Below are 16,125 nucleotides of genomic sequence, written 5' to 3' on the forward strand. Positions count from 1 at the left end.
GGGGGGGAGGGGGGGGGGGGGTATGGCTCACAGCCTGCCTGGCATGGCAGACACCCTGTTACCCCCAACGGCAAGAGGATCTGAGTAGTAGAGACCAGAGTTTCTCACCCAGGGCAATCTGCCCCTCAGGGGACATTTGACAACATCATGTAAAATTTTTGGTCATTACAACTAGTGGGTAAGGTAACAATGGCATCCAGTGGGTAGATGCCAGAGATGCCACCAAATACCCTACAACACACAGAACAGCCCCACACAGAGAATCTCCCTGCCCAAATGCCTACAGTGTCAACGCAGAGAAGCCCTGGTATAGACCAGTGCCCCAAAGGCCCAGGGGTAACTCTGGGACCATCGCAGAATTGGGGTTAAGGGAAGGCCTGTCACCCCAACTTAGGGCAGCTGCTGTTTTCTCTGCTGCCCACTAGGACTTCTGCAGATATTTCAAGAGAAAAGGATCCCACAGTTAAAAGCACTGCAGCCCAGTATAGTCAATGAGAGCCAAGACGTAAGCCTGGTAGCAGGACCCCTGGCCTCTGGGTGGGGAGGAGTTCAAGCCCAGACTCTGCCTGTCCCCTCAGGTAAACCTGGATGAGTCACCCTGGCCCTCGCTGTCTCACCCCTATGAGGACTGTCCCCACTGCTGACCTCAAGGGGCCCGGCCCAATCTATGTGCCCTCACCTGCCCAGCACATCCCCAGGAGGTGACTTTGGGGGACCACACAGCACCAAGGAGCAAAAGCACCCCTCCACAGTTCTTGTTCACCTTTCCCATCATGAAAATCTCCCAGAGGGCCGGGCTCAGGACCAGGGCTTTGAAGGTGAAGGGATGGAGATAGAACTCAACAGAATCCATTTATTTTCTTTTATTTCTATTTGTGATGAGTGGGTCCTTGTTTTCCGTTTAGGGTAGTGAGATGAAGGCTACTTTTAAGTAAATGTATTTAATTTCTAAAAAGTGAGTCATCTTTAAGAAACATCAATTATTAGGAGGTGGGATGCTAGATGCAGTAGCTCACGCCTGTAATTCCAGTACTTTGGGAGGCTGAGGCAGGAGGACTGCCCGAGTTCAGGGGTTCAAGACCAGCTTGGACAACTTGGCAAGACCTCATCTCTACAATAAACTAAGAAAAATTAGCTGGGCACAGTGGCTCATACCTGCAATCCCAACACTTTGGGAGGCAGAGGTGAGAGGATTGTCTGAGCCCAAGGGTTCAAGACCAGCCTGGGAAACTTCTTGAGGCCTCGTCTCTACAATAAGTAATAATAAAATAAAAAATTAGTCAGGCATGGTGGCACACACCTGTAGTTCCAGCTACATGCAAGGCTTAGACAGAAGGATCGCCTGAGCCCAGCAGGTTGAGGGTGCAGTGGCCATGAGTGTGCTACTGCACTCCAGCCTGGGTAACAGAGTGAGACTCCAACTCAAAAATAAATAAATAAATAAAAGGAGATCGGAGAATGAATGAGGGCTGGGAGAGGGAGCTCTACCACGAAGTCTTACAAGGCACATCACTTTTGCCAATGTTCGGCAGACAGGATATTAAGTTCACACCTGGAGAAACCCAGGAAGACCCCAAGGCTGTGCAGGCCTTCAATACCAAGCACAGGACTCATCACTTTGGCAGTCAGCAGGGAGATTCCCATGCCGATAAACTTGCTGCAAAAATCTCCTGACCAGAGGAAGTCTGGGGCAGAGGGACTTTTGACCTTGACCTGTGCTGGGTCCTCAGGGTAGTCTGGGGGCAGCCAGACCTGCTGGGCCTGCAAAAGGCCTTTCTTTGCTCTGAGCCGATGTCCTCACATCCCCTGATGTCACCTTTCTTATTGTCCGGAGGTGACCTGATCACAGGGAAGCCTCGGAAAAGTTCGCCAGGTCAAAGGAAGAGAAGCCAGAAGAGACAGGGCCATGGGGAACAGAGTGCCAGATGGGGTTGTGAGAATGGAAAGGGAGACTTGAGGGAGCCAGGCGCAGTGGCTCACGCCTGAAATTTCAGCTACTGGATCGCTTGAGGCCAGGAATTCAGGCTAGCCTGGGAAACATGGCAAGACCTCATCTTTAAAAAATAAAGATAAAGAAAGACCTGGGGGAGAACGAGCAGGAAGGGCAGTGGTATTTACTACACTCTGGCCAGACAAGGATGCCCACACCCAGACCACAAGGCTCACTTAATCCTTCAGATATGCTCTGGGCAAGGTTTTATCATCTTCCCCATTTTGGAGATACAGAAATAGACTCAGAGGCTGGGCACAGTGGCTCAGGCCGGTAATCCCAGCACTTTGGGAGAGCAAGGCAGGAGGATTACTTATATCCAGAAGTGTGAGACCAGCCTGAGCAAGATACTATCTCTACATAAAATAAAAAATTTAGCGGGGCATGGTGGCACACACCTGTAGTCCCAGCTACTCAGGACTACAACTCACTGTAGTAATAGCTCACTGCACCCTCAAACTCCTGGACTCAGACAATCCTCCTGCTTCAGCCTCCTGAGTAGTTGGGACTACAGGTATGTACCACCACGCCAAGCTAATTATTTTCTAGAGATGAGATTTCACTATGTTGCTTAGTCTGGTCTTGAATGCCCGGGCTCAAGCAATGCCACCTTAGCCTCCTAAAGTGCTGGGCTTACAGTCATGAGCCACCACGCCTGGCCATCTTTTTGCTGCTTTTGATACGGCTGTTAGCAATTTAAAACAATGTACCCACAGCTCACATTCTATTTCTTTCTTTCTTTTTTTTTAACTTGAGTTGGAGTCTCACTCTGTTGCCCAGACTGGAGTACCGTGTCACACTCAAGGCCACGCCAGCATCGACCTGCTGGTCACTGGTGATCCTTCCACCTCAGTCTTCCAAATAGTGGGAACTACAAGTGCGCGCTACCACACCCAGCTCTTTTTTATTTTATTGTGGAGACAAGGTCTCGCCAAGTTGCCCGGGCTGGTCTCAAATCCACGGGCTCAGACAATCCACTCGCCTCAGCCTCCCAAAGTGTTAGGATTACAGGCTGAGCCACCGAACCCAGCCCTCACATTCTATTTCTATCGAAGGCACTGGTCTAGAGCATTTTAGGTTATTTTTTCCCACTTGCACCATTTGATATTCAAAAGCAGAAGTGGCAATAAGAAACCACTAGAAGGACTTTGCTCCAATTACAAATTCTGGAAGAAAATGAGCTAATCTTGTTGGATTGTGCATGGGTGGTTTGGTGATTGACCTCCACCTGGTTCAGAGGGGTGGGGAACACCAGTCCCTGGCTACCATGGCTCCAGGAAGGACCCAGGACACTTGGACAACAGCCAAAGCCCTGGAGCAGACCCCAGGACCAGGACTGGTTTTGAAAAAGACCGCCACACAGAAAAGCTGGTTCCTGAGGCCACAGGACTCTGGGGCAGGGCCCAGCTAAGGAGCCTTCTAGGTGACTTTGATGCTTGTTTAAGTTTGATAACCACTATTTAGAGGAGGAGGCCAGGCCTGGCCACAAGGCGGGCCTGAGAACATTGCACAGAAGGAAAACACCTAAGGGCCGGTGTAGCCTCCCACCTCGTATCTCAGAACCACAGACATCTCCCTTCCACGCTGATGTACATGCGGGTCCCTCTGCTTATCCCCTTCTTTCTCTCATCCCTCTGGAGGACTTCAATGCGTCCTGCAAGACCCAGGTCAAATGTCCCCCCAACTGCAGCCTCTCCTGACAGGATGATGTTCCATGTCCCATCCTTGGGCTTTTGGCCTAGCCTATTCTTACCACTTCCTGAATGGCCTCAATGCTTTTTCTAGCCCCCCAAACCTGGTTTCTTTATAAAACACAGAATATGTGTCTCTCCCCTGCAGAAAACTGTCACTGGGTCCCCATGACCTAAAAAAGCGACAGAGTGAGACCCTGACTCAAAAAACGAAACAAAACTAGGAGAGCATGAATAGGGGCCACACTGCAGGCAGGCTCGTCTTGCAAACACCCAGGGGCCACCACGGCTCCTCCATGGAAGCCAAGGGTGGTGCTGAGCTGGGCGGGCACAGCTTGAAGCTGCATCTGCAGGCGCTCACAGAAGGACAATGCTGATGGAGAGCTGGTCAGGGGCCCCCTTCTTCAGTGCAGCATCAAAAGGAAAGCCCCGTAGTGGCCACAGCAGTGCCAGAAGGAGCCACACCACAAATAATAAAACAGTCACACTTCCTGAGCTCTCATGTGCACCCCGCACACCTCCAGGAACCTACCACAAATTAACTCATCTAATCCCCATAACAATTCTATAAGCGAGATCCAGTTATTATCCCCATCTTATAGATGGAGAAACTGAAGCATGGAGTTAAAGGTTAAGACCCTGTCTAGGTTCTTCAGCTTGTAAACGGCAGGGCTGGGATTCAAGGCTAGGCTATAGACATATGCAGCTCCTCCCTGCCCCCAATCAGTGATGCTGTACCCCAGTGTGGAGACCCTACCGGAAAAGGGGCCCCGGGGGCCTAGAGCCCCCTGGCCACTTCTCCTTGCCCTCAGAGCAGATGCTGAGAAGGAGCCGAGGGCCTCAAGACAGGCCCCCGAGCACCAAGCCAGGCTGGACAGGGCAGCAGCTTACCCACAGCTTCCCATCATAGTAGTAGGCTCCCAGGAGCTTCACAATGTAGGGGTGGTCACAGGTGGCCAGGATCTCGATCTCCACGATGTAGTCCTCCAGCTCCTCCTCACTCTTGGTCTCGATGACCTTGGCCGCTGCCAGGGCACCCGTCTCCTTATTTTTGGCCTGCACAGAGGAGACACAGAAGGTCAACAAAGCATGCTCGGCAGGAAACTGACCCTTGGACACAGGCCCAGAGTGCCCCACATGAGTGTGAAAACAGAGGCCGGATGTGCAGATGGGGGCCGAGGCACTGACGCGGGACACACATTGTTCTCAATGAAGGTCAGTGCCACACAGCATGTCAGCACAGGGGAGCCACATAGGAAGCCGTGTCTGTGCTTAATAATAATAATTATAAAGTACAATACACCCACAGCATGGAATAAATAAAAATCTAAGAATGGGACAGCTCTACAAATACCAACATGGGAAGATGGTCCATTTGTTCAGTAAAAAAAAAAAAATCCAACTCAAGCAGGGCACAGCGGCTCATGCCTATAATCCCAGTACTTTGGGAGGCCGAGGCCAGAGAATTGCTTGAGCCAAGGAGACAGAGCCTCTACTGAGAGTGATGAGACAGCCACTCAGGAGGGTGTGTGGGGGCTAGGAGAGGGCCCCAATCCCACCAGGATCCTTCTGGAAGGAAGCAATGCTAAGGGGTGATTCAAACTGGCAATTTTGCATTGATATGTAAAATAGATATTTATGGAGCACATGTGGGCACTTGTTGCACGCATAGGCTATAGTGATCAGGTCAGGGCATCTGGGCTACCCATCACCAGGAACATTTACCATCTCTGTGTCAGAAACAACCAAGTCCTTTCTTCCAGCAACTTTGTTTGTTTTTGAGTCAGAGTCTCATTCTGTCACCCAGGCTGGGGTGCAGTGGCACATTCACGGCTCACCACAGCTTCAACCTCCTGGGCTCAAGCGATCCTTCCACCTCAGCCTTCCCAGTAGCTGGGACTCCAGGCATACACTACCACACCTGGCTAATTTTTTTATTTATTGTAGAGATGAGGTCTTGCCAAGTTGCCTGAGCTGGCCTCAAGCTCCGGAGCTCAGGCAGTCCCTCTTGCCTCAGCCTCCCACAGTGCTGGGATTACAGGTGTGAGCCATTGCACCAGGCCTCTTCCAGCTACTCACCCTACTTTGCTATCATACATCAGAACTGATTCCGTCCATCTACCTGTACGTTTGTACCATTAACCAACCTCTCGGTCTCTCCCTCTTGCCTACACATCTCTGATATCCAAACAGGCCATTTGGATGTTCATTTGCTTTTTTGTACATTTACTGTTAGTTTGGGTAAATATTTTGCTTATTGAGCCATGAAGTGCCCAGGCTCCCATGCAGGGATAATGAGCTTCATGTGTATCACGGACCCACTAGAGCCCACTTTGCAAGGGGCACCGATCTATACTCCTCATGCATGTTTTTTTGTTTGTTTGTTTTTTTGAGTTGGAGTCTCACTCCTTCGCCCAAGCTGGATTACAGTGGCACGCACGCTCGTGGCCACCCCAGCGTCGACCTGCTGGGCTCCGGCGATCCATCCACCTCAGTCTTCTGAGTAGCCAGAACTACAGACATGCGCTACCAGGCCCGGCTATTTTTATTTTATTTTATTTTATTATAGAGACAAGGTCTCGCCAAGTTGCCCGGGCTGGTCTCGAACCTGCGGGCTCAGGCAATCCACTCACCTCAGTCTCCCAAAGTGCTGGGATGACAGGCTGAGCCACCGAGCCCGGCCTCCTCATGCATGTTAACTCACTTACCTCCTCGCCCACCCTACGATGTGGGGTTATCCTCACCACATGGACAGATGAGGAGACTGGGGCAGAGGCCTGGCGAGTGAGATGGCAGAGCATATTTAAAACGCTGGCAGTCCCACACCCAAATCTGCACACTCTTGGGGCCACACTCTTCCACCATCAAAGTCCCTCTTGAGCCAGAGTCTTTGACACCTCCTGCCTCAGGCCCAGGAGCCCAGCTCAGGGGAAGATCTTCACGCAGGGCTATTCTCCAGGGTCAGTCCTGGCCCTAGAATCTCCCTGCTCACAGGGCCCTTCCCCTGCGGGGTCTCCCCTCAGTGTGGAAAGTTTAGTCAAAACATATTAGAAACCTATCAACTGAGTCATCAGGTGCAAGTGCACTCACACTCACACTCCGTCTCTCTTTCTCCTCTCTCTCTCTCTCTCTCTCTCTCTCTCTCTCACACACACACACACACACACACTTGACTGATTATGTACCTGTCTTTCCATATCTTGTAAAGCTGATCATTTTTATGTCCCCACCAGAGGGCTGGCAAAGAATCCTTTCATTTCTGCACAACACTCCTCCTCCTCTACCTATCCTCTCCCTCCCTCCTCCGTCCCCTCTTCCTCCTTCCCCTCCTCCTTTTCTCCAGTCCAGAAGAGAAGTGAGGCTGGGAACCAGGGCTTAGCTGGGTGCCTAGAGTGAGGGCCAGGTGACCAAGGCAGCCCTCCTGACCACGCTGAACTGGGCAAAGGCCACCTCTTCACTCACTCACCTTCCACTCCCGAGCACTGGTGAGGAAGGCTGCATATCACCTTTTCCTGAAAAGGGTGGAGGTTTCCTGAAGGTGGAGGAGGCCTAGGCAGGGACCATTTCCAGGAGTGCACAAACCATGCCTCTCCCGACAAGCTGAAAGGCGGAGGTGCTGACCGCAGGGCTGGGCCTCCAGCTGGTGCCAGTGTCAACACGAGGCACGCCCGTCCCAGCCCCTTGCTGGGATTCCACAGAGACCCGAGTCTGCCAGAGAGCAGTCCATAGAAACCATGGCCCAGAGACTTGGCCGAACTTAAATTCCTTCAAAGCCTGGCTGAGGCAGTGGTCCACCACCTTGAGGCCACAGAAGGTGTAATAACGGTTGATGATAACAAAAACAGTCCTGACAGAGCCTCACTGTGTGCCGGGACAGGACTTACGCAGAATTTCTCACTTCATCATCCATCCTGCCCTAGAAGACAGACATTATCATTCCCAGTTTACAGGTGAGGAGACTGAGATTCGGAGAGGCAGGGCCATTTGCCCCACGTCACACAGTGAGCGGGGTGGAGGGCAAGGTTGGATCCAAATGTAAGCCTGCCTTGCTCAAAGACCCTGGCTCCAAATCACTTCCCCAAAGACCCCTCTTTGTACATGCCCAGCATTGCCTGCTCCATCGCCCTTTGGTAAAGATAAGTGACAACCATGGCCGACAGCAATTCCCACTGAGAGTGCTTGGCAGCTGCAGACAGCTCAGCCAGAATGTAACCTGCCAACAGACCATCAAAATAGGTATTAGTTACCATGCCTATTTCCCAGGCAAGCATTCAGAGGTTTGCGGAGGTAACAGGCAGAACCTGCCAGGATGACCTGAGAGCTGTGATGGTCTTCTGGTTCCCAGGCCAGTGCTCTCCTCACACAGTGCTTCCAGGAAACAGCTTTCCCCCCATTCATTCAATCATTCATTCATTCATTCATTTCACTATTATTTACTTGGCTAAATAATGAGTGAAACAAGCCTGGGCACCATGGCTCACACCTATAATCCCAGCACTTTGGGAGGCCGAGGTGAGAGGATTGCCTGAGCCCACAGGTTTGAGACCAGCCTGGGCAACTTGGTGAGACCTCATCTCTATAATAAATAAATAAATAAACATAGCTGGGCATGGTGGCACACGCCTGTAGTTCCAGCTACTTGGAAGGCTGAGGCAGAAGGATCGCATGAGCCCAGCAGGTCGAAGCTGTGGTAGCCATGAGCGTGCCACTGCACTCCAGCCTGGGCGACAAGAGTAAGACTCCCAACTCAAAAAAAAAAAAAAAAAAGGAGCGAGACAGTTCTTTAGCAAAAGAGACTAACAGTCTCTACCTAGAAGGAGATGACTTGCGTGTGGGAATCACTGCCCTCCCAGAGCATTCCTCATTTTTCTTCAACAAAACCAAGCTGTCCTCCTTCCCAGTTCCTAAGCCTCACTGGGGATTATTTCATCTGTATCTAGAAATGGGTACTCACCCTGGCCAATCAGAACACTGTGCTCCCTCTGGCAACAGTGATTAGCTCAGGATCAGGCACGTGACCAAGAAGCCAATTAACTGCAAACTCAGAACAACTTCAGAGACAGCTGAGATTGCACAAGCCCTCCAAGGCAACCAGCCCAGAGCTCCCAAGGGGAGCCTGAAAGCGAAACTTGGTCCAAGACACTAGAGCCAAGAGCAGACACGAGAGACACTGTCTGACCCCTCAATCAATTTTTACAACTCACTATTACCAGTTTTATTATATGTATGTATAAACAACTGAGGCTCAGACAGATGAAGTCACCTGTCCAAGGTCACACAACAGGTACATAACAGGGTTAGGAGTTGAATTCTGACCTGTGTGACTTCAAAGTCCATGTACCTGACTCCTTAGTCAGAGGACCTGTATGTTTTGCAAGTCCTGTCTAAGGTCGGGCATAGTGGCTCATGCCTGTAATCCCAGCACTTTGGGAGGCCGAGGTGGGCAGATTGCCTGAGCCCAGGAGTTTGCGAACAGTCTGGGCAACATAGCAAGACCTCATCTCTACCAAAAAGAAAAAAGAAAAATGTCCTGCGTGGGCCTTAGTTTCCCCTGTACACAGTGGGAGAGTGGGGAAATAAAGCCCAAGCTCTCTCTGTGCTCTGAAGTCAGGCCATCTTAGAGAGCGGGTGGGTCTTGGAAAGCTGAGCAGTCCGAGTGGATGGGGCCCACGTGGGTGTTGACAGGAGAGGAATCGCAGAAAGAACAAGTGGCTGCCTGTGGCTCTCTCTGATATCCGTCTCTTTCACAGGCTGAGGCAAGGCAGGGGTCCAGCGAGGGATGAGGGGCGCCCCAGCCCAGCCCTCCACTCTGGCCTGAGTGACTAACACCTCGGCCCACACCCTGGAGGGCAGACACACAGTGGCCTCTTGTGTTTTCTGGCACTGGCACCTCTGCAGGAACAATCCTCCCCCTGTGCCAGCAAGGGAAGGAGGTGGAGACAACCCTCCCAGTGGGGACCCCTGCTCCACCCCAGGGGCCCAGCCAGCCCAGTCAGGGGGCTTCCTGTGGCCAGCAGGGTTACCACCCCCAGGCCCTCCCCTTTGCTCCTAGCGGGTCACTGTGTCCCTCCTCATCTTCCTAGGAAACAACTGATACCACAGACCTCAGGAACCTGAGCCACCACTCCTAAGCACCAAACCCCCACCGCCCACTCTGCAGATGAGAAAGGTAGATGCAGAGACCAGGGTCAGATCAGCAACACCCTGTGAAACGAGCATATGTCTGGCCTCAAGAAGAGTAATCGAGGACACAAGGGCAAAGAGCCCGAGGGGCCTGCTCTGGGGACACCCTAACTTCAGGCCTGGAGCCTGAAACAAATCCTGGGTGAAGGGTGCAAGGGGGGAGTTGCCTGGCTGACATCCATTCCCCCTGGTGCTGTCAAAACTCTAGTTTCCTGTGGCAACTGCCTCTCCTTCACTCCCAGGCCACCCGCCCTGGTCAGATGTATGCCCGAGGAGCAGTCGATCACAGTGCTGAGCCTTGTCACCAGCACTAGTTCAGAGAGTCCTGGGCATGTGACCCAAGGAGGCCAACGGGATGGTACCTGGGTGGTTTTTTTGGTTTGTCTGAGGTTTTTTTGTATGTTTGTTAAAACTGTCAAGAAAGCTAGCCAGGCGTAGCGGCGCATGCCTATAGTCCAGTTACTTAGGAGGCTAAGGCGGAAGGATCGCCTGAGACCAGGAGGCCAATGCTGCGGTGAGCTGTGATCATGCCACTATACTCCAGCCTGAGAGACAGAGTGAGACCGCACTCAAAAATAAAAATAAAAAAATAAATAATAATAATAAAGTTATCAGGAAAGCAGCTCTTTCTTTCTCTGGGGTTGATACTGGAAGGCCAGGGGGTCTTGTAGTCCATCTTCCCACTCCTTTGACAGCCTGCCTGAGATGAGGCCAAGGCCAGGGAAGCTGGGCCCACTAATGGAGGAGGGGAGAGCACTGATGATTCTGTGGAGCACCTGGAGCCAGCTGTTCCTGAAGGTAGCCCCTACCTCTCAGACCTTTCAGTTATGGGAGCCCATAAACACCCTTTTGGACTCCTGTTACATGCCACCAAGAAGGAAATGAGTTTCCCCATCTCAAGGGGCCGACACCTAGACAAGTGCTATACTACACAACACTGTGTGATGAGGGTCACTGCCACTTGCAAGCCCACCATGAGCTGCAAAGCAACATTCACTGAGGCCTCACGGAGGTGATGACTGGGGACCTGGAGGAAACTGCAGTGACAAATGCACTCCAGGCCAATAGACACCATGAGTTTCTTCTGCCAGAAGAACTGTCCTCCAAAAAAGTGGAAAGGGGCCGGGCATGGTGGCTCAGCCTGTAATCCCAGTCCTTTGAGAGTTCGAGGCGAGAGGATTCCCTGAGCCCAGGGGTTCGAGACCAGCCTGGGTAACTTGGTGGGACCTCGTCCCTACAATAAATCACAAAAACTAGCCGGGCGTGGTAGTGCATGTCTGTAGTTCCAGCTGCTTGGAAGGCTGTGCTCCAGCTTGGGCAACAAGAGTGAGACTCCAACTCAAATAAAAAAAAAAAAACAGTGGGAATGGTCACTTTGTGCTTACTCAATGAGCAAAACCAAGCGATACAACGCCAGTGCACGGACAATGTGGTAAAATGGGATACCTCTTACTAGCAAAACAGAAACTGGTTCAATCTTTCCAAGATAACAGTTGGCAGTAAGATTTAAGAGTCTTGAGAATAACTTTTAAGCCTATTATCCCTCATCCCTGAGAATTTAATGCCAGGAATTAACTTTAAAAAGATAACAAAAGAAATGTACCAGGATCATGTTCATATTAGTCCATCATAATGGAAAAAAGGTGGAAATAACCTAAAGACAATGGTTAAATTAACTTAATGGGATTTTTTTTGTTTTGAGTCAGGGACTCACTCTGTCACTCAGCATGGAGTGCAGTGGCACAATCACAGCTCACCCCAGCTTCGATCTCCTGGACTCAAGCAATCCTCCTGCCTCAGCCTCCCAAGTACCTGAGACTATAGGCACATGCCACCATGCCCTGCTAATTTTTTTTTTTTTTTTTTTAGAGACAAGGTCTAGCTATGTTGCCTAGGCTGGTCTCAAACTCCTGGCCTCAATCCTAACCCTCCCAAAGTGTTGGGATTACAGGCATAAGCCACCAAGCCTGGCCAACTTAATGTGATACTAAGCAATTCTTTAAGATGATACATAAGAAAATAATACATGGATGAGAAAAAAAATACCTAAGCTACAATAGTTACAAAACAAAGCAGGATAATGAAACTGTAGCTAGCCTGCAAAGTTCCTTTGATAAAACCACATGTATCTATGGACAAACACAAGGAACACAGCACAACAAAAGCCAGGGTGTATAAAGACTGTTTTCACCCAGAGCCATCTGACTCTTGTCCACAGGGGTCCCAGCGAGGACAGATGGGAGGTGCAAAGGGGCCTGCACAGCCAGAGACCCCTTTCTCTAACCTTAAAGGTTTCCAGACTCTCAAAGAACTAAAATACATCTATCATTCAACCCAGTAATCCCACTACTAAGTATCTACCCAAAGGAAGAAAGGTCATTATACAAAAAAGACCCCTGTGCTCACATGTTCCTCAAAACACAATTCACAAATGAAAACATGTAGAATCAACCTAAATGTCCATCCATTGATCAGTGGATAATGACAATGTGGTGTGTGTATGTATACACAGGAGTGCTTAAAAATGTACACACGGCCGGGCACGGTGGCTCAAGCCTGTAATCCCAGCACTTTGGAAGGCTGAGATGAGAGGATTGCCTAAGCCCACGGGTTGGAGATCAGCCTGGGCAACTGGGCAAGACTTCATCATTACAATAAATAAAATTAGCCAGGAGTGGCAGCAGATGCCTGTGGTTTCAGCTACTTGGAAGACTGAGGCGGACGGATCACCTGAGCCCAGCAGGTTGAGGCTGTGGTGGCTGTGAGTATGCCACTGCTCTCCAACCTGGGTGACAATGTGAGATTCCAACTCAAAAAAAAAAAAAAAGTACACACATTTACAAACGTCATACTTAAAAATGTATATACATTTTTTTGGCACCCCCATACATAAACACACACCATGGAATACCATTCAGGTATAATAAAGAACAGTCAAGCATGGTAGCTCACACCTGTAATCCCAGCACATTGGGAGGCTGAGGTGAGAGGACTGCATGAGCCCACGGGTTCAAGAACAGCCTGGGCAACACGGCGAGACATCTCTACAATAAATAAAAATATCAGCTGGGCGTGGTGGCACACACCTGTAGTTCCAGCTTCTTGGAGGGCTAAAGCGGAAGGATCACCTGAATCCAGCAAGTCAAGGCTGCGGTGGCCATGAGCATGCCACTTCACTCTAGCGTGGGCAACTGAGTGAGACTCCAATTCAGAAAAAAAGGAAGAACAAAATAATGTCTTTTGCAGTGACTTGTATGGAACTGGAGAGCGTCATCCTCCATGAACTAACTCAGGAACAGAAAACCCAACACCGCATGTTCTCACTTAAAAGTGGGAGCTGGCCGGGCTCGGTGGCTCAGCCTGTAATCCCATGCTTTGGGAGGCCGAGGTGAGTGGATTGCCTGAGCCCGCAAGTTCGAGACTCACCTGGGCAACTTGGCGAGACCTCATCTCTACAATAAATCAAAAATTAGCTGGGCGTGGTAGCGTGCACCTGTAGTTCCAGCCACTTGGAAGGCTGAGCGGAAGGATCAATGGAGCCCAGCAGGTCGAGACTTCGGTGGCCGGGAGCGACAGAGTGAGACTTTAACTCAAAAAAAAGAAGAAAAAAAAAGTGGGAGCTAAACTAAAGGTCTGCAAAGGTGTAGAGAATGGTGTAATGGACACTGGAGACAGAGTGGGGAACGATAAAGGATGGACGGACCAAAAAATCACCTGTCAGGTACAATACACACAGGTGAGAGTGGTGGGTACACTTAAAACCCAGACTTCCTCACCACTATACAGAGGAGTTATGTAACCAAAAATCATTTGTACCCCCTAAAGCTACTTAAAGAAAGAAACAAAATTTTTTTTTGAGTTGGAGTCTCACTCTGTCGCCCAGACTGGAGTACAGTGGCCGCTCCCGGCCACCACAGCCTCGAACTGCTGGGCTCCAGCAATCCGTCTGCTCAGGCTTCCAAGTAGCTGGAACTACAGGTGTGTGCTACCACACCCAGCTAATTTTTTGATTTATTGTAGAGATGAGGTCTCACCAAGTTGCCCAGGTGGGTCTCGAACCCATGGGCTCAGGCAATCCACTCACCTCATCTCCAAGGCACGGGATTACAGGTTGAGCTACCGAGCTCAGCTAAGAAAATTATTATTTTTTAAATGTTTCTAGAGATGGACACCTTTGTTTTCTCAAAAGCAATATGAGCTGTGCCATCTGATATGGTGGCTACCAGCCACATGCAGCTATTAATAAAAATGGCTGGGTGCAGTGGCTTACACCTGTAATCCCAACACTTTGGGAGGCTGAGGAGAGGATTGCCTGGGCCCAGGGGTTTGAGACCAGCCTGGGCAACTTGGTGAGACCTTGTCTCTACAATAAGTCAAAAAATTATCCAGGCGTGGAGGCAAGCACCTGTGGTTCCAGCTACTTGGAAGGTTGAGGTGGAAGGATCACTTGAACCCAGCAGGTCGAGGCTGCAGTGACCATGACCGTACCACTGTGTTCCAGCCTAGGCGACAGAATGAGACTCCCAACTCAAAAAAAATAAAAATAAAAATGAAACCTCAGTTCCTTGACTGCATTCACCACATTTCACGTGCTAGATAAGCACACTGGGCCTATCGCATTGAACAGGGCAGATATAGAACATCCCCATCACTACAGAAAGTTCTAGCGAACAGCTCTGCTCTTGAAGCTTCCAACCCCAACCTGTCCTGGCAGAAAACGCCTCCTCGGAGGTGGGGGTGGCTCTAAAACTCACCCAGTTCTCAGAAACATGTCTTTTTCTAGGAAGAAGAACAGGTACCCGCCGGGGTCACTTGCCAGGGAGGACTCCCAGCAGCCTGGCTGGGTGGTGGGTGTGACGGAAGTCTCCCAGCTGACTGACTGAAGGGGAGCCAGGCTATGGGTCACAGCCACAGAACAGAGCAGCCGGGGACAAAGTCCCGTCTCCCCGTCCACTTTGCTCTGGACAGCTGTGCCAGGCATGTGTCGAGTATGGCTCTGCCATGGGAACCGAGATGGGGCCTGGTCTGTGTCCGGCACCTCGTACAGCTGTGCGGTCCTGCCTGGAGCCAGTTTGTCTCCTCACGGTGACAACTGTTACCCACAGCAGGAAGGACTTCGTTCTGTTCTACTAAGAGAGGATAACTGGCTCCAAGGGAGCTGGGGTCACAGCAGAACAGGTTATGTGCACAGAAAGGGCTCAGTATCAATTCAAGGAGAGTAGACCAGGCACAGTGGCTCACACCTGCAATCCCATCACTGTAGGAGGCCAAGGTGGGAGGATCACTTGAGCCCAGGAGTTCAGCCTGGGCAACGTAGTGAGACCTCGTCTCCATAAAAAATAAAAAATGGTGCTGAGCGTGGTGACACACACCTATATTTCAAGCTACACCAGAGGTGGAGGTGGAAGGATCACCTGAGCCCAGGAGGTGGAGGCTGCAGTGAGATGTGAGCCATGCTGCTGCTCTCCACCCTGGGCTGCAGAGGGAGACACCAACACACAAAAAAAAAGATTCAAGAAGGGTGTTCTGATGGTAGCAGACATAGAGTCAGGGTGGGTACCGCTGTGGATTCAGGGTCCACTGAGGCTCCAGGCAGGCAAAAGTTGGTGGAGCCATATGCACCCTTGGCCTGGCCCTCCGCAGGCCTGGTTCCTTGTGGCCCAGGATGAAAAAGGTCACCAAGGCCTCTCCTGGTGTCCTGGGGTAGGACAGAGCAGCCCGCCTCTCTCCAGCACAGGCCGCGAGGGACAGTACTGCCAGTTCCTGCTAGGAAGAGACCAGGACGGCCCAGGGAGAGAAAGTGACTTGTCGCAGGTCACACAGCAGGGAAGCAGCTGCCAGGCCTGGAGTAGCCCACAGTAGCCCATGAGGGTAGTCATCCCAGGGGTCTCATGCCCAGCTACTCTGTGTGCCAGTCCTCTTTCCTGTTCCTCCCTCCATGCCCCTTAACCAGAAACACTCTTCCTATGAAGCCTCAATGGCTCCCTGCTGCTGACCAGATAAAGCCCAAGCTCCCCGGCCCAGCACTCAAGGCCCTCATGAGAAGGACTGCCCGCCTCCCCAGGTCCACCACTCCCATGTACTCAGCCCCCGTCACTCCCTACCTCCAGGCCTTCTTCGTGCCTCTCTTCTATCCGGAATGCCTCCCGTATATACCCATGTCTAGCCAGCCCGCAGAACCTAACTCCTAACTCAACCCAGCTTAGGCCGTGGAATCTTCCCAGAACCCTAGCCTCTCCCTGGCTAGAATGTCTCTGGTAG

At 51.1% G+C, this 16,125-nt stretch overlaps 1 protein-coding gene across 1 annotated transcript in view; it reads right to left on the bottom strand.

Moving 5' to 3' along the window:
- The window catches only part of LOC103265835 (serine/threonine-protein kinase 10), a gene marked incomplete at its 3' end in the record, with an annotated part of 113,034 nt that extends 98,189 nt beyond the window's left edge, over positions 1 to 14,845 (bottom strand). Inside the window, exons 1-5 of the mRNA XM_021715229.1 lie at positions 14,619 to 14,845; positions 9,523 to 9,593; positions 7,794 to 7,894; positions 7,148 to 7,193; positions 4,573 to 4,886 (exon numbers count right to left, since the gene is read on the bottom strand). Of these exons, the coding sequence (XP_021570904.1) occupies positions 4,573 to 4,886; positions 7,148 to 7,193; positions 7,794 to 7,894; positions 9,523 to 9,593; positions 14,619 to 14,845 (759 nt within the window). The remainder of the gene's footprint in view (positions 1 to 4,572; positions 4,887 to 7,147; positions 7,194 to 7,793; positions 7,895 to 9,522; positions 9,594 to 14,618) is intronic.
- Positions 14,846 to 16,125: the final 1,280 nt, after the last annotated feature.

This window comes from Carlito syrichta, unplaced genomic scaffold (assembly GCF_000164805.1).
Source record: "Carlito syrichta isolate Samal-C Ts95f unplaced genomic scaffold, Tarsius_syrichta-2.0.1 Scaffold306872, whole genome shotgun sequence".
Classification (NCBI taxonomy): Eukaryota; Metazoa; Chordata; class Mammalia; order Primates; family Tarsiidae; genus Carlito; species Carlito syrichta.